The 22,912-nt window shown below is 40.1% G+C and overlaps 1 protein-coding gene across 5 annotated transcripts in view; it reads right to left on the reverse strand.

Annotated features, from left to right (window-relative positions):
- Window positions 1–1,919: 1,919 nt before the first annotated feature.
- Window positions 1,920–22,912, reverse strand: part of LOC121283253 (NADPH--cytochrome P450 reductase-like) — a 95,713-nt gene continuing 74,720 nt past the window's right edge. For all 5 annotated transcript variants that reach the window (XM_041197634.1, XM_041197633.1, XM_041197636.1 and 2 more), the window contains 10 exons: window positions 21,872–21,961; window positions 21,219–21,317; window positions 19,008–19,124; window positions 16,514–16,632; window positions 14,632–14,813; window positions 13,729–13,878; window positions 12,684–12,951; window positions 10,682–10,827; window positions 7,432–7,517; window positions 1,920–3,941 (listed from right to left, as the gene is read on the reverse strand). In XM_041197634.1, the coding sequence (XP_041053568.1) occupies window positions 3,797–3,941; window positions 7,432–7,517; window positions 10,682–10,827; window positions 12,684–12,951; window positions 13,729–13,878; window positions 14,632–14,813; window positions 16,514–16,632; window positions 19,008–19,124; window positions 21,219–21,317; window positions 21,872–21,961 (1,402 nt within the window). In that variant the 3' untranslated portion in view covers window positions 1,920–3,796. The remainder of the gene's footprint in view (window positions 3,942–7,431; window positions 7,518–10,681; window positions 10,828–12,683; window positions 12,952–13,728; window positions 13,879–14,631; window positions 14,814–16,513; window positions 16,633–19,007; window positions 19,125–21,218; window positions 21,318–21,871; window positions 21,962–22,912) is intronic.

The following is a 22,912-nucleotide window of genomic DNA, read 5'->3' on the forward strand; positions in this document are numbered from 1 at the left end:
CATAACATTTACATCCTGGTTCCCATTCACTTCCAAATATCTCATGTTGATTTGGGAATTAGCCACCAAGAAAGCAACAGTTCTAAGAGCAGCCCTTTCCAAACCACTGGGTCCACAAAGTTAAAACGGAACAAACACAAAAAGTACATGAACAAAAGAACGGAGCTGCCAGGGCACAAAGAGCCCAGTTTGAACATCTTTAGACTTCCCAGGCTGGCAGGCTCCCATGGGCCAGTTGGGACAGCCCTAATATTGATAATTCATATTGATAAGGGTTTTTGTGTAACGGTCACAAAGCAGCACTTTCCCTTCAAAGGATGGCCTCATCTGGGTCCGTTCTGTATATACTGACATATATAATTTTGTTCTCACTAGGCCGTTTGCTGAGAGCTGGTGTTTAGTTGATTACATCCAATTATTTCAGACAACGAAGAAATGTGCTCCCTTTGCAGATTCAATTTGCTCAAAATGAACATGGTCCATTTAACCACGAATGCCACAGAATTCAGCTGCCGTGTTCAGAATTATATTGGTCAGAGACTGACTGCATCAAGTTTCTTTGCATTTTTGGAAAATTTGATTAAACTTTTCAGTTTTAAGTTAATGAAACAAGTAGTATTTGTTGTCTGGAGGTAGGCAGAAGCCACAAACCATAAAATTATAAAAATAAATGACAAAAGGAGGTGCAAAGAGATAGCCACCCCAAATTTAAGGTTGATACTCATTAGTACTTCTTGCTTAGGCAACTGATGAAATCATTGGGAAGGATGAAAGGATGCTGTGAACGCAATGTATCCAGTGGCTCAGACAGTGAGCATCAGTCACTGTTCCTGTAATTAAAATAGAAATGGTTCAGAATCAAGTATATAACTGCTCAAATAGGGATTTTTACAACCAAAAATTCTGACTTTCATCATCACAAAAAGAAGCACTTTCTCATATCATTTTAGGATTAGAGGTCATCAGAAGGTCATCACCCTGAAACAGTAACTCTGCTTCTCTCCACACACACTGTTTGACCTGAGTATTTTGAGACGGTTAATGGAATTACCATGGTGCACTGGGTAAGATTCTGCTACCCAACACACTGAAAGGCCATCCAAACAGCTGACATTTATTTTTTCAGTTCATTAATGCAAATCACATTATGAAATCTAACCTATAACAAATGTTACTGCAAGGCACAAATATGAACATCAATACCTGCTGTATGATCCAAACCTACAAAGGCAGTGTGCAACTTCTGAGTCACTTGTTACTTAGCAGTTTACATGGGAGGTTGTCAAAGTGATTTGCCTTTTTTGAAATAGGCTAGCAGTACAGGAGATATTGAATAAAACAAAATGAGGGAAATTTAGAAGGTTAAAATAAGCTGACACCATAGTTCAAATCAATGTTCCTTCTAAGCTAAGCACTGCACAGCAATCAGGAACATGCTGCACAGGGAACAACCAGGCTACACACAAGCAACAGTCCCTTTAAGATGGGTGCACACGTGACCATGTGTCAATTTCAAAGGGACTGTAATGAAACAGCCAGCCGTGCAAACAGAAACTAGAGGGAACATTGGTTCAAGTGCCTGTGAGAGCAGGGTTACAGTGTCAAAGTGTAAACAATTCCACCAATCCTAAAATGATATGAGAAAGTGCTTCTTTTTGTGATGCTGGTCAGAATTTTTGGTTGTAAAAAATCCCTATTTGAGCAGTTATATACTTGATTCTGAACCATTTTTTTTTAATTACAGGAACAGTGACTGATGCTCACTGTCTGAGCCACTGGATACATTGTGTTCACAGCATCCTTTCATCCTTCCCAATGATTTCATCAGTTGCCTGAGCAAGTAGTATCAACCTCAATCAACACTTTTCTTAGTTTTTGAAGGGTTCCAAATCACAGTTATTAATAAAGACTTCTTGCCATTTGGATTTAATGAAACTTTAATAGGCATTATACATCAAGCTAAAAGATGGAAGAGTTCACAATTCTCTTAAAAGCCAACAATTCACCTCTTTGGAGAGCTTCAGCAAACAGAGCAAGATGTTGTGGTGCCGTGCATGAGTGCTGCAAGTTCAGAATTAGAGGAAGGGTTAGCAATGAATAGGCACTATCCAGTGCGAGAGCAAAAGGATAAAAACACACTCTCAGATATCCCAATGGCTGGCTCACAAAAAGCACTAGCAGAGACCCAATGGCAGGTCACTTACCTTGTCCCTCAGCTGCAAACATGAGAGAAATAGTGATTTAAAAATGGGCCATTTTCCTGGCCTCTCTGTTTTTAAGAACTGAAAAGCAAAGTCTCTGGAAAGGCTCCAGTATAATGAAAGCTATCTGTAAACTTTTAGGTTATTGCTTCTGTAGATGCAGTCAGTTGTAATGAATTATGTGCATTGCACAAGTTGCAATAAAAGGAAATTTTAAATAAAGCCCAGAAAATTCTGAAAACACAGGTCTGTCAGCATGTGGAGAGAAAAGGGCAGGCCAGGTGTAGAACTTCATTAAAACTATGTCCACACCCAAAACATCAAATTTCAGAGGTCGCTGTATATTTACAACATTTTTTGTTTTCAATTTATTTTCTTTTAATCCAAGGAGGTAGACTTGGAACTAACATATTCTCTGAAAGCAAAGCCAGAGGTCTGTTTCAGTACCAGACTGCTGAGCAGAAACCTGCATTACTAAAATGCTGCAGCATCACAAATGGGTCCTTTATTCACCCTGCCACATTTTAACCTGGCAGTATGGGCTAACATTTATAGATTCATAATAGCCAATCTGTGCTTCTGCAAATCTGGTCCCAACAGGTGACTGGATTTACATTCCCTGATACAGGGCTCTAAGTTTAAATTTTGGATCATATATTGCCTTTGTTGCAGACTTTGTCACTGTTTGATTTACAAACTCCTGTATTATAAAGACTCAGGCCAGTTTTAAATCCTTAAAACAACTTTCCAAAGCCTTAATCAAACCACGGAGAAGGCTCAATAGGGAACAGTTCATTTGAGTCAACATTTTCACAAAGCCTGTCTCAAAGCCAGGAGCTGGATTAAAGTCTCTGGGTCTAAGTACAGCGTAACTTAACATCTTACAGTTATAGGAATTTTGCTTTTTTAGAAAAAGTTAAATAAAAGTTTTGCAGACTGCCTATGAAAATCAGCATGCATCCTGAATTCAAAGGACAGAGAAAATTCAGGGTTCAATGCATTTTGATACCTTCACTCACAAATTTGCCACCGCTCTTTCCTCAAATGATTAAACATTATGAATCAGAAGATATAAAGAAGGTAATTATAAGTCACATATATAAAAAATTGATCATATCATGAATTCACTCCATAAAATCTGGTGTTGTTTTCAAAGTTACAACCCAATGTCTTCTTCCTGCAATACTGTTTATGTTTTATTAAAAAAATTATGAGACAAATAATGAGAAAGGTCCCTTTCAGTACACTTGGAAGTTTTACTATGGTGTGCTGCAGCTAACCTTTTAAACAAATATTATTATAAAGGATTCTTCTGGATTGGGGATTTGGAATTCTGAGTAACTTTTAAAGGACAGCAATGGAAAGTCTCTAATAAAATATCAATTCTGATGGAGTACAGTATTTAGTAAAGCACAAAGTTATTTCCCATAAACAGTGTCTAGGACATTTTAGAACTTTTTTTCTATATAAAAATCATTGCCTCATTGCTTAACTTTAACAGATCTCTTGCATTGACTGGTGGAGGTCATCAGCTGGGAACCACTGACAATTCGTTCACCCTTCAATTCTGGATGCTTACTGCTCCTGTTCCCATTTTAACTCCAGACGTCAGAAGAATAACGGCCTTTTGTCATCAGTTTCTTGACATAATCAACAGCCTGCGTGTGTGTCATTTCTCCGAGTTCAGCAACAATTTCGTAAAATGTGTTCTGGACGTCTCTTGCCATATTCTTTGCATCACTGAAAGAAAGATACAAAGATTTGCATTTATATAGATCATTTCATTGCCTCAGGAATTCCCCAAAGCACTTTAGACCAATTAAGTGCTTTTTTTTGGAAGTATAGTTACTGTTGTGATGTAGGTTCCAGAATCATCAATGTGATAATGACCAGATAATTTGTTTTTGTGATGTTGGTCAAGAATAACTATTGACCAGGACGTCAGAGAGAAATTCCCTGCTCTTAACAGCTCACTGTTATTTTAATGCAATCAACGTTAATATTTATTATAGAGTCAAAGAACCAATTTGCCACAGAACATTCAGCCCATCGATCCATACCAATTCTCTATACAGTCCCATTCTCCTGCCCTATCCCCATGGCCCTGCAAGTTTATTTCCTTCAAGTGCCCATCCAAATTTTGTTTGAAATTACTAATGGTTTCTACTTCCACCACCCTCGTCCACAGAGCTTATTACCGTTCACTGTGTAAATTGGACAACAACTTCTAGCAACTGCGCATGCGCAGATAAACACAAAATCAGGAAGTTGCCCAATTTGTCCTGCTCCTCCACAAATTTTGGTAAATTGGCATCTCACTAATAGACTTGGCATTGAAATATATGCAAGGGCATGAATCTGCAATACTTACCCACTAAACAACAGAAAAAGTTAAGAACTGTCCATTCAAGTGTTTAAGTTAAATTTAACAGTGTGATAAAGTCCTCATTACTACCAACCTCTGATACTGAAAATTTACTTCTGCAATTGCAGACTCCCATTTGTTGTCATTGTTGAAGATGAAAAAAATGAAAAGCATTGTTTTTACTTTTAACTTTGTCTCTTATTTCTCTCTCTCAATCTCTTCTTTTATTCCTTATTTTGCTTTCTGTACGTGCTTTTATATTGAATTAAATATTTGAATGTACACGTCCTGATGTAGACTCTGACAGCAATATTTTAACTCATTTAAAACTCATCCAGTTAGAGATAAAATGGGTCTCTTCATGTCACAGTAAGTATTCTTCAATCTGATTGGTTGAAGAGACACACAGTTGCTGTCCTGTTCACACAGGTTCCAGATTCCTTGTTAAGGGCTCATGCTGTTTCAGACATGTGATAGCTATAAGTTGCCACTCAAAAGCCCGTGAAAAACCTGTCTTTAAATGTATTGAATGGCAAGTGCCACTCATTCACCACCAGCTCAAAAATTCAGGTCAATACATAAAATTTGTACAGATGATTCTACTTCTTTTGTTCTTTGCTACTGTTTGATTGATAAACTCTTGTATTATAAAGGCTCAAGCCAGTTTTAAATCCTTAAAATAACTTTCCAAAGCCTTAATCAAGCCACAGAGGAGCCTCAAAAGGGAACAGTTCATTAGAGGCAACAATTTCACATTCCTGTCTGAAATTGGGAAACAGGGAAACTCGGGCAGTGTTGTCTTGGGTCACAAGGACTGCTAGAACCAGAATCTACTTCTAAAATATTCTTCTGAAATATTCTAAAACTTCTGAAATATTTCACCTCTTTTCTATTTTTACTTAGTTCTGTTGAAGAGTCATACGGACTCGAAACGTTAACTGTGTTCCTCTCCACAGATGCTGCCAGACCTGAGTTTTTCCAGGTATTTTTGTTTTTGTTTTGAATTTCCAGCATCCACAGTTTTTTGCTTTTATGTTAACATTTCGAATCTGTATGACCCTTCTGAACTAAAGAGGGGTAGAAATGTGATGAAATTTATACTGTTTAAGAGGGGGTGGAGCGGGTGAAGCTGGATAGAAGGCCGGCGATAGGTGGGGGCTAAGGAGAGATTGACAAAGGTATCATGGACACAAGACAAAGGGAGTGTTAACGGTAGTGGTAAGGTCTAAAGAAGGTGCTGATCATAGCATAAAGCTAAGAAAGCAGAATGTGTGAACAGCAGGACAAGGGTCAGCATTCTGTGAAAGAATAACATGGAACAAGTATCAGATGGCCCTTGTGGGAGAAGGGGGCGATAGTTGGGGAAAAGGGGACCCCAAAAAAGGGGACAAAACAAGGAATAAATGAATAAAAATGAAAATAAGTGGATAGAAAATAAAAATCATTTTTTTAAAAAGGGATTTAAAAAAAAGGGGTGAAAACTGGAGGAACAGCACCTCATCTTCTGATTAGACACTTTACAGCCTTCCGGACTTAACACTGAGATCAACGATTTCAGACCGTGAACTCTCTCCCCTATCTTCACCCCTTTTTTAATCCCCTTTTTAAAAACTTATTTTTATCCACTTATTTTCATTTTTATTCATTGAATTATCCCCTTTGTTAATCCCATTTTTATCCCCTTTTCCATACTTTTTCCACAACCACTGTCTCTTCCCCCCCAACCCCACCCCCAATAGGGCCATCAGTTACTTGTTCCATTTTATTCTTTCAGAGTGCTGAACCTTATTCTGCTGTTCACACATTTTGCTTTCTTACCTTTATGCCACCATCAGCACCTTCTTTAGCCCTTAGCACTACCATTGACACTCCCTTTGTCTTGTGTCCATGATATCTTTGTCACTCTCTCCTTAGACCCCACCTATCGCTGGCCTTCTATCCAGCTTCACCTGCTCCACCCCCTTAAACAGTATAAATTTCATGACATTTCTACTTCTCTTTAGCTCTGAAGAAGGGTCATACAGACTCGAAACGTTAACTCTGTTTCTCTCTCCACAGATGCTGTCAGATTCCAGCATTTTCTGTTTTTATCCCAGCAACGATGAATAGTGTTTCAGTGAGGAACCAGAGCAGGCCCGAGAGCTGTGCTCATTAGCATCAGCAGAGTGGGTTGGTGGATGGGGTCGGGGTGTCATTAAATGTTAGTAAGTATCTGGTACAGTATTACAATTTTGTACCAATTTTAGGCTGATTTTCCCTATTAAGATGGGCTGCACATTTATCCAGGTTATAGGTTTGAAAACAAAGCAACAGTAAAACATATCACAGGGCGAAGAACATGACAAGATTGGACAAATATGAAAAGGTCTTTTAAGGGCTTCAGCTGGAGTCCACTTGCATACTGTCTGAGAGAATCACCTAGTTACCAATGATCATTGCAACGCTAAACTTCCATTCTAGAGGACAGATTTCCAACTATATCCGAATCTAGATATCATAACTTGAATCCAAAGTAAATGTTTCTTGGGGATAGGTGCACCTTTAAATACCAAGATCAATACTCAAGAAACCCAAGTGGGAACAAAACTAAAATACAAGCCCTGGAAATTTGAGTCAAATAAAAGAGTTGCGGGTGGGAAATGTAAATGTACAGATGTTCTGCTGGTCAGACCTGAAATCAGTGTCCTGTTTTTAACTCCCAGTTGCTGAATGACCTTTGTATTTCTAGCTTTTCCTGGGCTTTGCTTCAAGAATGGTCAGATGTTCTGGGAGTTATTATTATTTATCCAATTGAAAACAATAAATGAGTGATGCAGTTCTGTAACACAAGTGAAGAATTGTGTTTCCTCTAAGCTCTTCACTTACCCACAGATGTAGATATGTGCACCTTCCTTCTGGATCAGATTCCACACGTGCTCTTTATTTTCCTTTAGCAAATGCTGGACATATACCTGAGGGTTGATATGGGAGAAAGAAAAGCACAAAAATTAATCACCAGAAATGACAAAACAATAGGTGCAGAAGGCCATTGGCCTGTTTCGCCATAGAAACCTAATGACCTTCTTATAACAGTACCTACATGTAGAATGATTCAACTTTTTTCTTCTACTTTCTTATCTGCAAGGCTTTTCCAATAACAACTTCATCTAAGAAGCAAAACATCCCAAGGCACTTAACAGGAGCATTATTTAAAAAAAATAAGCAGACACTGAACCAAAATAGGAGATATTAAGTTTGGTGGTAAAAACAAGGTTTTAAAGAGGGCCTTAAAAAGGATGAGGTGTGGAAAGGTTTACAGCTATTAGTAATACTAAGTGAAGACGTGCTTCCTAACATCGTCCTGAACTAGTTTTTTTTTTAAAAAAAAATGAGAGGGACCCTTATAGGAGGTATTATAAGATAGTGAGTTAAACAGAAAAAGTTAATCCTGAACATCATCCCTTGTTGGGCCATGGCTGTAAGATGTGAATGGGAGTTTTAAACAGAAGTTTTTTTTAAAAAAAAACTTCTGTTTAAAACTCCCATCCACATCTTACAGCCATAGCCCAACAAGGGATGATGTTCAGGATTAACTTTTTCTGTTTAACTCACTATCTTATATACCTCTATAAGGGTCCCTCTCATTTTCCCCTGAAGAACCAATGGTTTTCTAATCTCTGCGCCATACCTCGGTCCTCTCACACTAGGGGTTTTCCTCAGTCTTTCTCTGCACCACTTTCAGAAAATAACATTTTCCCTTTGTCCCTCAGTTACCAGAACTGAACTCCCAAGTGCTCAAGATTTGTTCTGACCAGGGCACTATATTGCTTCAGCATGATGATCTCAAGATGTGCTCTATTGCTTTGGCAGTATAACTCTGCACTTTTAAAAAAAAATTGCAGTGACAGGGAAAACACTGTACAGAATTTTACAGGCCCTGCCAGTGAGTGGGCTTCCCAGCATGCCTGAGATTTTACATGGGAGGCGGAAGAGGTCGAGAGCAGCCTACCCACCCGTACCCAATTAAGGCCCTTAAATGGTCAATTAATGGCCACAAGGGCCCCCTTCCCATCTGATTGCAATTTTGAGACTGGGGAAGGCGGTCAGGGATGGGAGTGGGAAACCCCGCAGGTTAGCCTGCTCAAGTTGGAGAGGGGGGCATTCCTCACACACCCCTCCCCACCCACCACTTAGAATCTGGGGACTGCCTGTGTCCCCAGCAGCAGCCACTGCTCCCATGGCATTACTGGGACTACATAGCTAGATTGGCTGGCAGCTCTGATGCAGGACTTCTTCCTGAGTGAAGGTCCAGTCTCCAAACAATTAATGCTCCACGGAGCGTTAAATGGCTGAAAACTGCCAACATCGGTTTGGATGCATTCCTTGCCGCTTTTATCAGTGGCGGAGTGGAAAACAACGCTATCTGAAAAATCTTGTCCATTGAGGTTCACTCCCAGATCTCAACGCTTCCCTTGAGCTAGATCAACACTTCGCACCAAGTATGTCTCCCACTTCGTTCTTCTTACAATCAAATTGATTTGTATTGAATGTTAACTGTCATAGTCCTTCTCAGTTGTAAACTGTATTTAGTTTCTTTTGTAGTTCCTTGGCTCTTTCATTAGACTCTTCACCCACCCCTTCTGAATGTAGTGTCAGATACACATTGGTAACAGGAGTTACACTTGCACAAATGCCCAAGGCTCTACTCAATACCTCCAGGGATTTAGTAGTGAGGCTTAATTGTTTCTAATAGGAGCTACATTCAGAATCCCAATTTGTCAAATCAGAGATGGGATCAGCCAAACATCATTCCTTAGTATCCACTCATTTCTTGCTCTCAGATCACTTTGTTATCCATTACCTAGTTTTCATTTCAGATACCCACTGCCTCAAGCTTTTCACTTAGAGCTTACTGAAGTCTAGATAACTACATCATTGGACAGAACAACATAATTTCTTGGAGATGGATAAGGAGTTGATTGAAAGGGAGACATCAGTGGGTACTATTTAAGAGGATGCTGGTTCAATCTTTGAATACAACCAATTTGTGCTGGGCCCACATTAAACACAGTTAAGCTCTAGCACCAATCCCCAAGAGAGAGAATGAGTAGAACCTCAGAGATTTAACTCTGATCATCATTGTCCAAATGTTAGTTAAGTATTTCTGTTAAAGGTGAAGGACTTCATCAGGATTTTAAAATATGTCTCTGATTCAAATCCTTAAAACTGTCTGTTTTCAAACTTGACACTGTGTGGAACTCATTGAATTATAATTTTTATATCAGTGTTTTTCTTAGTGCAGGAGATCACGCAAGATGGTCATGGAAGATGATCATGGTCATGTCAGGCAATGACCATATGCAACAAGAGGGAATCCAACCATTGACCCTTGATGTTCAATGGTATTACCATCACTGAATTCCCCACTATCAACATCCTGGGGGGTTTACCATTGAACAGAAACTGAACTGGACTAGCCATATAAATACAAGAGCAGGTCAGAGGCTAAGAATCCTGTGATGAATAACTCACTTCTTGACTCGTCAAAGCCTGTCCACAATCTACAAGACACAAGTCAGGAGTGTGATGGAATATTCCCCATTTGCCTGGATGAGTGCAGCTCCCACAACACTCAAGCTTGACACGTCCAGGAAAAATCAGCCTGCTCGTTTGGCAAACATTCACTCCCTCCACAACTGACGCACAGTAGCAACAATGTACACCATCTACAAGATGCACTGCAGGAATTCACCAAGGCTCTTTGGACAGCACCTTCCAAACCCATGACCCATCTAGAAGCACAGATAGGGCAGCAGATAGATGGGAACACCACCACCACCTGGAGTTTCCCTTCCAAGTCAGTCACCATCCTGACTTGAAAATATATTGTCGTTCTTTCACTGTTGCTGGGTCAGAATCCTGGAACTCCCTTCCTAACAGTATAGCGGGTGTACCTACACTACATGAACTGCAGCAGTTCAAGGAGACAGCTCACCACCACCTTCTTGAGGGCAACTAGGAATGGGTAATAAATGCCGGCCCAGCCAGCGAAGCCCACATCCCACGAATGAATAATTTAAAAAAAGTGTAGGTTGTATCTCATGACCCTAGCCCACCTAGCCTCACACTGACTCACCTTTTTCTCCTGGTCTCTGGAGAATGCTACATTAAGCTGAGTAAGGACACCGTCCTTCTGAAATTGCTCCAGCTCTTCCTGATACAGATAGTCCTCATTCTGATGACGGCAACCATAGTACAGCACAGTCTCTCCAACCTCCTTCCCTGTAAGACAAAGTGCAATGGTCTCTTCTTCCCTGAAGACATTCAGTCTAAATGTACAACTTGTAAGTCAAAGGTCAGTTTAGGAGACGGCTGAAAGAAAACTCAATTTAGGGGAGGCAAAGCTGTGGAAGAGGACGATTTCTCATCAAACCATATTCTAAGGTTACAATGGCCAGTAAGTCACGACTACAAACAGAGGTGAAGGGACAAGACTCAATACACAATGCCACAGGAGGTTGTAGAACAAGATAAATAAGAAACGCAAGTAATATTATTTAGGTCATATCAAACTTACCTTTAAAAGCCTGCTGATTATAAAAGAGAAAAGACTGTGGAAGTCAAGGAGTTTCACTACTTTGAGATAGATTGGGTGTGGGCAAAGAGTATTGTGGTCAGGAAATTAGATTGACAAGAGGAATATCAAAAGCGGCAAGGATACAGCAGGAATGCACAATTTGACTAGGTGGCTAATGGCTAAAGGCACAGACTTCATAGGCAGAATGACTGTTTTCTGTAGTGTAATCTCCTGGAGATAGTCACCCTATCAGTGTGGGCAGGATTGAGCCCACAGGGAAATATAACAGGTCCAGTGCCTGTGTTGTGGCATCCTCTTGCTCTAGAAGAGTGATTAGTCTTGATTCTAAGACAGTGAACAGGTCTTCTACAATTACTAGGTTAACACTAAACAAGGGTCACTTAATTCAAATGGCCAATTCCAGAGAAACATTTTTAGTTTTCCTGGCAATCATAACATCCTGAACCCAAGTCCAAGCCAGAATGCTAGGCTTCTTTAGTTGGTGTGAATCTCCAAAAATAGAGTCTGCATTGTGCAGTGGTGGGGACACCAAATGTTTGTAGCTTCAACTATTCAAAACAACATTCAGACATTCGCCTTTGTGGACTTTGTAAAGCCTACTCTTTTGTTGTGAGACAATACCAGCTTAAGCAGATGAAACAGTACTGATTCTCCAGGATCTCGGCAAACTTAAAGCACACCCCTTGGGTTCTGGTCTAGGTTCAGCTGCATTGTGATTGGTGGATTTAGACAAATGAGCCTGGCCTGCAGGCTCAGGATGTTAAAGCAACCCTGAAACTTCGAGCGCTCAAACATTGAAGGTCAATGAACACAGTGAAGGAAGGAACAGCAAAGTTTATTGCCCATCCCTAAATGTCCTCGAGGTGGTGAGCTGCCTTCAATAACCACAACCATCGTGCCTTGTGCTGCATATGACTTCAGCCAGTAGAGACTTGTCAGGTGGTTTGCTATGGCTTCAATTTTGCTACGGCTTCTTGATATCACACTTGGTCAATAGAATTCTGCCCTTTTGTCCAAGCTCAAACCAAGGATGGCCACTTTGACAATGCAGTGCTCCCTCAGTCTTGCAGTACAGTCTCAGTCTAGATCATCTGCTCCAATTTTAGAGTGGAGTGGGGGCTTCTATACAAAACCTTTGATTGGAGGAACAAAAGCTACCAAACTCAAGCCAAGCTGTCTCACACACTGTTTTTCCAAAAAATTCCTAGAAATTAATATATTCAAAAGTGTGCACGTTATAAATGCCTGAGGCCAAAGCATGGCAATGAAAATCATCTAACCAGACTTACCAACAGGGAAATGTGCTCCATAGGCAAATTTTGCAGGATGCTGCTTGTACATTAATTGTGATGGAAACAGGTCTCAATTGAGGTGGGACAGCATTAGAGAAAGAGGGAAAGAAAGGAAAACAACATTCCAAGACAGCTAAGAGGGAGAAGGAAGAAGTACCGATCAATACACATTGATACTAGACCGAATCACTCAAAGGAAAGTTTCAGGCTGCTGTAAAAGTTAGGCGGGTATTGTTTTGCTCCTGTACCTTGCTGCTTCAGCCAGGCCCGTTCCTGAATAAACCCAACGAAGGGAGCGATGCCGGTGCCAGGTCCAATCATGAGAATGGGCGTACTGGGTTTGTAGGGCAGCCGGAACTGAGACTTCCGCACGTATATTGGGACAGTGGATTTGTGATCATTATCAGTTGGCACTTTGTTGCGTAGCCAGGTTGTTGCTACACCTCTGTTGATGCGGCCTGCTTTGGATGTGTACTCCACCACAACCGCACAGATATGAATTGAGTCAGAGTGAATCTAAAGAAACAGATTGCAAGGCTATTATCAAATCAGACAATAACTTACCGCTTTGTAAATTAAATTTTCTCTTTGCGAGATATCATTGTTAACAACATGTACAGCAAGAGTTTGGTTTGAGTGCTATGCGAGAGCGAATTGCTAGTGTTCATATGACCTAGATATGAGTATAGATTCTGGCTCCCTGTCCAATTCAGAATGACATGGTTAGGATTGGAAGCCTGAAGAACTCCAGGGGAGATGCACAGAATTTTCCTTCCACAATTCCTCACGTGACTCTCCTGGGACAAGACAGGTGCCCTGACCCTTTAGACAGTGAAGTCCAAATACTGATATTGTTTTGTGATCAGCAAACACTCTTTCTTTCCTTGCCCTCACAGAGCCAGACACAGCAAAATTGCTTTGTCTTCCAATTTGCTTAAGTTTTGTTGTATAAAAGTAGTACAGCTGATACCAACACCAGCACTGACTGGGGTCTCTCAAACCGGTGCCTTTTGTTGGACGACTGGTGACATCAGATTGACATGCAAAGTCCCAGTCCCCATTAAAACAGGGTCAGGTTTCAATCAATGCCAGAGATGACCAGGCGATGCTATAGGAATTCATCAAAAACTCAAGAGCGTCCACTGAATAAATGTGTCAGTTTTTTGATCTGAAATTTTAAAACTGCCAGTGTGTTTGTTTACACTATGATCAATAGCTTACTGCAAGTGGTTTATACAGCCATTAGATTTCTACAGAAACAGTCATTAGTCAGCGCTTCTCAGCAAGTCTCACCTTTGAAGAAGAAGCAATAGAATAATAGCGAGCCTGTAACCGTGGCAACAACTCACACAGATGATCGATGGGTGGGCGGAGAGACTGCAGGTCTTGCAAGATGGCCAGAATGTTTCTCCTGTCTTCCACCACCCACTTTACGTATTGCAACTGAAACACAGTATGCAGACATCCTTACTACAAAGATTCAAGAGATTACCTTATTTCCCAATCTGAAGCTGTTCTTTTAAGCATTTACGAGCATTTGTCTCTCCTGACTCTGGGGCGGCAGAATATACAAGCACATTACAATATTCAACAAATAATTTGAAGGAGCCAGTACAAACTTGATGGCCTCCTTCTGTGCTATACCTTACTGTGAGCACATTAAGCAATAAAATTCCCTGCCTTCTATTGAACCCACAAATATTAATCACATAGTAACCATGGTTTCTTTACCAAAATTAAACCTGATCTATATGAGAAAGAGCAAGCCGCCCAAGAACAAAGACGGCATCCTGATAATGCAGATAGCACCTTTTACGCCTCAAAACATCTCAAGTTGCTTGACTGCAGTGGTATCAGACACATATTATGACAGGTTACCAAAAGCATGGTCAAAGAGGTAGGCTTAAAGGAGTATCTTAAAAGGAGAAGAGCAAGGCGGTGAGACAGAGGTTTAGGGAGACAAATTCAGGATTTGGGGCTGAGACTGCTGAAGCCAAATTTTGTTTTTAAATGCTGTAGTTAGGGATGAACAAAATGGGAGACACCGAGAGTGTGCAAGAACACGAGGGAGGGGGCACGGGAGAGAGGGGGCAAGCGAGAGAGAGAGCACACAAACGAGTCACCTAAGTGGATGTTCAATTAGTTTCTGAATAAGATTCACTTTACTAGGCTCTCAATAAACCTGGTGCATTTTACCTTTCCTTCAGGGGAAGATGAAGCCATTTTCCGGAGAAATTCTTGCTCTTTGGGGTCCGATGCGTACTGTGCCAGTTCATAGAGAACATTAGTGCGCGGAGGATTGGTGATATCTAGATAATGTGACAAAGCTGTTCGGTATGTGGTTGGGCAGGGGAATGGGTGTTTCTTATTGGACTCCTCTAGAAACATACAAACACAAAAGGATAAATTAACACACTGGAGAGCACACTTGTTCAACACTTCCATTATCACAGAAATGAATAATTTGATGCACTTGAAGGATAACTGATCTCAAACAAAGCGAAATGAGTCCCACTTGTGGATAAGTTATTACATTTCTCCAAATGGAGGATAAGTTCTGTGTATCCTTTTATTTTATCAAAGCTCATTAACCTACCCTAATCAGCATTAGCCCAGATTCATGACAAGTCACTTGCCTTGTGAACTCTGGCAGTTTACTTCAATTGGTTTATATCTAATCTCAATTAAGAACATGCCTTTTATCATGTAATAAAAAAAAATAAAAAAGGTTGGAAGCTTGATCCGTAAGTGCCAACACTGTTGAAGAGAAATTAAATACGGCAATGGAGTAAACTCCAGGGATAATAATTTTGAATTCTTTCTAAATCTCATGGTTCCACCAGTAGTATGATTATTAAATTGTCATTTCATTAATAGGCCTCTAGTGAACTCCACAACTTGCACAGAACTGGGAGATTGTCAATTGTATCAACAGAAGTTAAATATATACAGGTGGAGGGCATTGACTGGATGGTTACTTGAGCACAAATAGAGACACTAGTATAAAGCAGAGTGGGTGCTTGGCCTAAATAGCCAAGTGGTTATGGTACTGGGTTTGTAACCCCAAGATCAAGAGTTCAAATCTCACAATGGCAAAACTATGAAACAATGTAACTTCATCTGAAACAGATGGAAACAGGTTTACTCAAAAAGAGTATCAAGAGTTCAAATCTCACAATGGCAAACTATGAAACAATGTAACATCATCTGAAACAGATGGAAACAGGTTTACTCAAAAGAGTATCAAGAGTTCAAATCTCACAATGGCAAACTATGAAACAATGTAACTTCATCTGAAACAGATGGAAACAGGTTTACTCAAAAGAGTATCAAGAGTTCAAATCTCACAATGGCAAACTATGAAACAATGTAACTTCATCTGAAACAGATGGAAACAGGTTTACTCAAAAAGAGTATCAAGAGTTCAAATCTCACAATGGCAAACTATGAAACAATGTAACTTCATCTGAAACAGATGGAAACAGGTTTACTCAAAAAGAGTATCAAGAGTTCAAATCTCACAATGGCAAACTATGAAACAATGTAACATCATCTGAAACAGATGGAAACAGGTTTACTCAAAAGAGTATCAAGAGTTCAAATCTCACAATGGCAAACTATGAAACAATGTAACTTCATCTGAAACAGATGGAAACAGGTTTACTCAAAAGAGTATCAAGAGTTCAAATCTCACAATGGCAAACTATGAAACAATGTAACTTCATCTGAAACAGATGGAAACAGGTTTACTCAAAAGAGTATCAAGAGTTCAAATCTCACACTGGCAAAAACTATAGAGCAGAGTGGAGTCAGGAGATACATACCCGTAATGTTTCAGTCTAAATAAATCTATCCCAAGTAAAGACTGGCTAACAGGAGTATACTAATTTTAACCATGTCATCAGACCTTGGTAGTTACCAACCCCTTCTCCATACCACAAATGCCAGATGTTTCCCTTTGAATATGAGCTAAGAGTTTAATATTTTACTTTTGATCCAGTTAACATTAGATATTCCTTCCTCTGTTTTTTCCTCTTTACTCAATTTTTTTGAATGAGGAAACTTGTTTGTCACTCACCATCAAGATTTTTTAAGGAAAATATTACATCTAAGTCTGAGTTTAGTATTTTGCCAATCTCAATGACAATTGTTGAATCATTGACGGGGAACACAGCCACATGATCTCCACTGTCATACCTGCAAAGAGAAACCAAATACCAACGTAATTAAAACATAGCTGTTCCTCTGCACTCTCCCCCTAGCTGGCCTCAAAAGTCATATATCTCATAGTCTCAATCCATTCCCATAATTGGTTCTTTTGCCAAGAGACTATATCAACGCCACATTAATCTCATGGCACTGTCTCCATTGGGCAAGCTGCCCCTTATATATTGTGAATCAAGCCTGTTCTGTACACCTTTCTTCCCCTCAGTTTGAGTTCTCAGTTACATTGAACAGTTTTAACTTTTTAAAGAGCTTAAACTTTGAAAACCTCTCTATAACGCATACTTTTCTCCAGTGTTAATATTCCCAATTTCCTTAATTTCTCCCCAAAGTACCAAATCCCTTTTATCACTAATAATTTTCACCGTGACCCTCCCACTCCAAAACCAGGTTGCCTCTTGTATGGTAGAATGACTGAACTGTCCCAGATGGAGCTGGACCCATCCGGACGCCAGTTACTTCTGGGACACGTCATATCCTGTTATATACACTAAGATTTAGTTTGCCTGCTTTTATAGGATCAAGCCCTGAGACATGATCACATATTCCTGTCTGACACCCTAATGCAATACTGAGGGAGTGCAGCATCTCTCAGGAGTACCATCTTTTGGGTGAGGAATTAAATTGCCCCATCTTCCCCCTCAGATGCATGTAAAAGATTGCGAAGCACAATGAGGAGCTGGAAAGTTTTCCCCAGTGTCCTGGCCTACAGTTATTCCTCAAACAGTACCTAAAACAGATAATATGATAATTTATATCATTGCTGTTTGTGGGACTTTGCCATGAATAAAAATTGGCTGTTGTGTTTCCAACACTACAATACTTAAAGTATTGAATTCAATTTGGGATATGCGCAGGTCATGAAAGGCTCTTATTAAGCAAATTTTCTTTTTAATGCTGTAGTACACTGCACTGAGCTGTTTAACAATGCCCCCAAATCGCATCCCTTCATTGTGCCCTGCAGGGTACTGCTGTTCACCTATATGCATAAACTTAGAATTTGAGCAGTCAGTAAAATGTGCATCCAGGAACAATTTTGTGCACAAGAGTTGGGTGAATTTGGAACCCTTTGCACCTATGGATTTCTAGGGCCTAGTTAACTGAGGTATTTAAGAGAGAGCTAGTTACTAAGGGAATTAATCTGGGAAAAGAAAGGTTATTGGGATTATAGATAGAAGGTGGTCAAAGGTGGCATTTTAGCAGATTACTGGATGACAATCCTGGTTGATCTCTACCCAACGGGTGCCAAGGTTCCTAACACCACCCAGCTGTGCAGCTGTCTTTTTATCAGAACATCTAACTGTCCCTTAAACCAGTTCAGTTCCATGGTATCAACCCCCTCCTGGGAACCAGGTCCAGCTATTAATCATTCTGTGAATAAAGAATTTGTTTCTGACATCTTGTCCTAATTATCCTTCACAATCTGCCCTTTTGTCCTGCTCCTGTGGTGTATGGATTCAGATTTACTTTCTACACCTTAAAAAAAAAATGATCACTGCTGTCTACCAGCATTTACTGAATCCAAAGGAAAATACATACTCAAAGTATCTCTCAACTAGTTTTGTAATTCCTAAAATGCCTTCTTCATTTCTAGTTTGCTGTCATATGGAAGCTTGGCAAATTGCACTGAGTTTCTAGATCCAAAACACTGAAAAATCAGAAACAATAGTGGTCACAATAGTCATCCATGGTTATCCATTCAGTACTCTTCTGCCATTTATTAATTGACATAACTCCTAGTAAGCAGCTGCTGTTTTCTATCCCACTGCCATTTTGACACCGTACACCACTGTTCCAGTTTAACTGATAACCTTTAGTATGAAATGCCTTTTTAGGAAGTGGAGACATGCCACAACGTAGGGCTTTCCAGAGTCCCCTTGGGTTGTCACTTCCTCAAAAAAAAAGGTGGAGGTAGTGGTTCAAGTACAAACTTCCCCTCCTTAATTCACTTTGACTGCTATTTATCAGACTCTCAATATACGGATAATTCTCAAGTTTACACTTGATAATTCCATAATTTTTATTTATTTATACAGAACAGCCCAACAAAATTTCCAGCTCATTTATATCAAAGTCATAATTCGGTTGAGGTTATTTTAGCTTGGTTACTCATGACTTTCCTTGTAACAATTTGGAGGAAATAATAGCTCTGAATATTAATTATCCTCTGTTTCAAGCCAGCATTTTTTTTTTAATGGTTCTCGCCACCTTTCTGACTGTCTTGCTGAAGTACTGAACTAATTTCTCCCTGCAATGTTGATGAACTTAATTCTTATTCAACAAAATTCAAAAGGGAACCCTTTTTGAAGAAACCAGAGTCCAAATAACTAAAGTCTTTCATTCTTTACCTAATCTTCGAACCACTGATGCCCAGCTCCAGGTGCATGAGGTGCCGTTCTCCTCCCTTATTCAATTTCCGGTTCACTATCATAGATGCCAAAAATGGGTTCTTTGCATCAAAAGGCCTGAATTGGAAACAACAGCATTTTTGAAACAAACATCAGAGTGGTGCGCACATCAAACAAAGGTAACACTACTCAATATCTGTGTCAGAAGACAACAAAATAGAAAGCCAGGGAAGGTGGGTGGTTTCCAAAATGATTCATCCAAGTAGTCATTTTATTTAGCGTCAGGAATAAACCTACCACTCACACCTCTTCTTCCTACATTCTAGGGGCCTTTAAAATTTAACCTCACACATTACAGACCATATTTCTTGACTTACTTCAACCTTGGTCTCTACTACTCCAACCTTGGTAGTGTCCCCCACTGTGACATCTTAGAATCATGCAACACGGAGGAGGCCATTCAGCCCATCGCGCTTGTACCAAATCTTTGAAAGAGCTGACCAATTTGTCCCACTCATTTTTCTTTGTACTGGGTGGACTACAATCTCCTGAGAACTGCTACTTTGACCATGGGCTATTTACACTTTAAAAGTCACCGAACTTTCCTGATGTTGAGAGTGGTCCATTTATCTTAATGCATGGCACATTTCAGATTGATGCATGGCAACACACGCACATACCTTAGAGGGAACGCTGCTGTCCTCGATTGTCCCATTTCCTTCTCTGCCTCTTGCGTATCCTGTCCCTTATCTCCTCTCCCACCTCCCTGTCCCATCTCATCCTATCCTACCCCCAGCTCGGCCCCACCCAGACATCCACATGCACCCCATCACCTCCCACCCCCATGGAAGGGGTCTCTCACAATCATAGTATCTTTTTCAGTTCAGTAACGAACCCGGTTTCTATCTAACATCTTACACACTAGTGAATTATTAAACACCTAGGATGTGAATTTTCACAGAGACGTTCTCTGCACATTTGGTGAATTTATGATGGGGAAGCATGATTAGCTCGGAAGGGAATTGTTCAACAAGATTGTTGTAGATGGTTCTGAAATTGGTGAGTGAATGAATAATCATAACTTAAACAAGACAAACTCCCACTTAACATATCAATCGGATTCACCTTTTGGTGGAAGGGCATTTTAATGCCTGTTCATATTTAAAATTTGAAATATATGGAACAAGCCAGGCCGAGACAGACAGTAGCGAACAGACCCTGCTATCCTTTCCATTCAGAAATGCCTTTGCAACTATTTAATGTAGTGAGCAGAGATCAATTCAGCTGTTTCCATAGTACCCCGATGCAGGCTGCAATATGCAAATAGGTCTTATAGGAATGTAAAACAGTGCACTGTTGCAATGGAAACAAGGGAAATTAAATGCTTTGTATGTCCAACATACTATTGGCATAAGTGCCACAAGATGCAAGTACAATTACATAGAACCTACAGTACGAGCATCCTCCCAGTCTAATTACCTCTTCCTATTTTGCCCTGCATCACTAACCCTTTCTCCATCATGTATTCATTAAGCCTCCACTTAAATGCATCAATGCTATTTGCTTCAGCTACGTCACCTGGCAGAGTCTTACAATTCTGTCATTCTTGTGTGGTATCCAGAGGTCTCAGGGTTGTAGGGCTGGAAGATGTTTCAGGGATAGCGGGGGCGGGGGTGAGGCCATGGAGTGATCTGAACAGAAGGGTGAGAAGGTGCTGCTGTACCAGGAGTCAATACAGGCTAGCAAGCACAAAGAGGCAAGTTAGGGTATAGGCAGTGGAGTTCTGAATAGCTACTGTACCTTTACAGCTAATGCTTATGTGCCTAGCGAGAACAGCATGCCCAAGTTTTGTCTACGATCTCATCCCCTTCCTCTGGGAAATATCCTGCTGCTGGTATCCGTAAAGCAAAAAGATGAAAACAGACTTGGGGATCCTTATCTTCACAAACTGATTGTGGCACTAGCTGCATTTCAAAGTCAGCAACTGCCAGGCTCAAGATGACTGAGTTTTTGTGCCAAGTACGTTAATCAGTGTCAATAAGTGGAGTAGATCTGAGTACAGGCAGGAGAGCAACTAATTATTTTTGATATATGCATTGAAGTTATGATCACTTAGTTAAATTATGTGGAAATAAAGTTAACTGTTTTTGCAACACAGTGACAAATGAAGCAACATTGTAAAACTTCACAATGGTTTCTAACTTCACTTACGGTTTCTGAGTTTCATAAGCTTTTAGACGTCCCATCTCTCCAGTGTAGACTTTATTCATGTTCATGTCGTTATGCACCACCAGCTCATATTGACGGATGCTACAAAGCAGAAAGTCCAATGTTGCTTTTAAACTGGACCTACACAGCATGAACAGCCTGTATGCTTGGCAGGTGATGTGAGATAAGCTAGTCTTGGTTATCAAGTCATTAAGGTAGCTACTCCAAGTTTCCACAGTGGAAATGACAGTGACAATTATATTAACAATCTGTGACCAGGAAAGCAGCTTAAGTTGAAGACACTCTTAAAACTCATAACTACACAGTTCATGCATTATGTATAAACAAATGTCAGACTTTGGTACTTTACACTCTAGCACAGTTAAATGCGTGAGTTAGCATGATTCTACGCACTACTGAGCAAAGCTAACAACTATTAAAGGATAACAATTTGATCGACAAATATTCTCCTGAAGTAAACTGACCATCCAAGTTCACACGAATTGTCTTGGATGCAAAACTCTTTCCCTGTGCTGACTAGGATCAGTTCTATTTTGTTCTCCATTATTCAGCTGTTTTTGGAATGACTGACAAATTGGAGAATTTACCCGGGCTAATATAAAATGACCCACACCATTCTTAAAAGGGGCACTCACCTGGAATCATCACCGGTGGCTTCCACACCAAAGTGTTCACACACTGCTGGCCAGAACTGTTCCCGCCACATGATGAAATCCTCCTCCAGGCTAACAGGTATAAAAACATCTCAGATTTAATTAAACTGAAAACTCGTAGCAATGCTTATGGATTATGATTTCAGGCTTATCTGAAATAAGGTGACAGTGTATTCTGAAAAAATGCCACATTCCATATTTCATCAGGTATCTAACAGTGGAGGGATACTATTCAATCCAACCCCACCCTGAGCGCCATGCCACAGAAACAGAACTGGCTGCCACTCTGGAACGGCATTCTTTTTATCGACAGGATAATACTGCCTTGTATTTTGACTCATGGGCAGAAAATGCATCCCTTAAACAGGGGGGAGGGGCATGGAAGAGAAAAAAGATTTTAAAATAAATCTGAAAGTATGTCCTTGGTTAAAAAAGTTTTTTTTTTTAAAGTGAATGACCTTAGCTTCCTCAACAGTCTTGCAGCAGTCGATGAAAGCAAACCTACACCCGACAATCCAAAAGTTGTCACCTTTTTATACATCTGCAATTGCAGACATCCAAGAGCCATAAAAATATCAATTCCCCAATTCAAATGACCTGTGCATTGGATTAAATGCAAACTCGCACCATGGCGACAGTTTCTTTGAAGTGATGAAATATCAATATCAGAGCCCAGCTTCCAAAGGATAATGCAACAAAAAATATTTACTCAATTAATTAGCAAAAAATGAAAAATCTACTGAAATAATGAAATCTTTACTACCTCAAAGCAGCAGAGGACAAAGTCCTTAACAATTACACAGTAAAGACAATACCCTTTCTTTCTCACTTCAGCATACAGTTAGTTGTGTGGAATCAAAGTGACATCTAAATAACTACATTACACCAGTGACTAACTACATTACAACAGTGACTACACTTAAGGCTTTGGGTCCTGTCAACACTGTGGCTGTAATACTGAAAACTTGTGCTCCAGAATTAACCAGGCCACTAGTCAAACTGTTACAGTGCAGCTACAACATT

The sequence above is a fragment of the Carcharodon carcharias genome, chromosome 10 (genome assembly GCF_017639515.1).
Source record: "Carcharodon carcharias isolate sCarCar2 chromosome 10, sCarCar2.pri, whole genome shotgun sequence".
Taxonomy (NCBI): Eukaryota; Metazoa; Chordata; class Chondrichthyes; order Lamniformes; family Lamnidae; genus Carcharodon; species Carcharodon carcharias.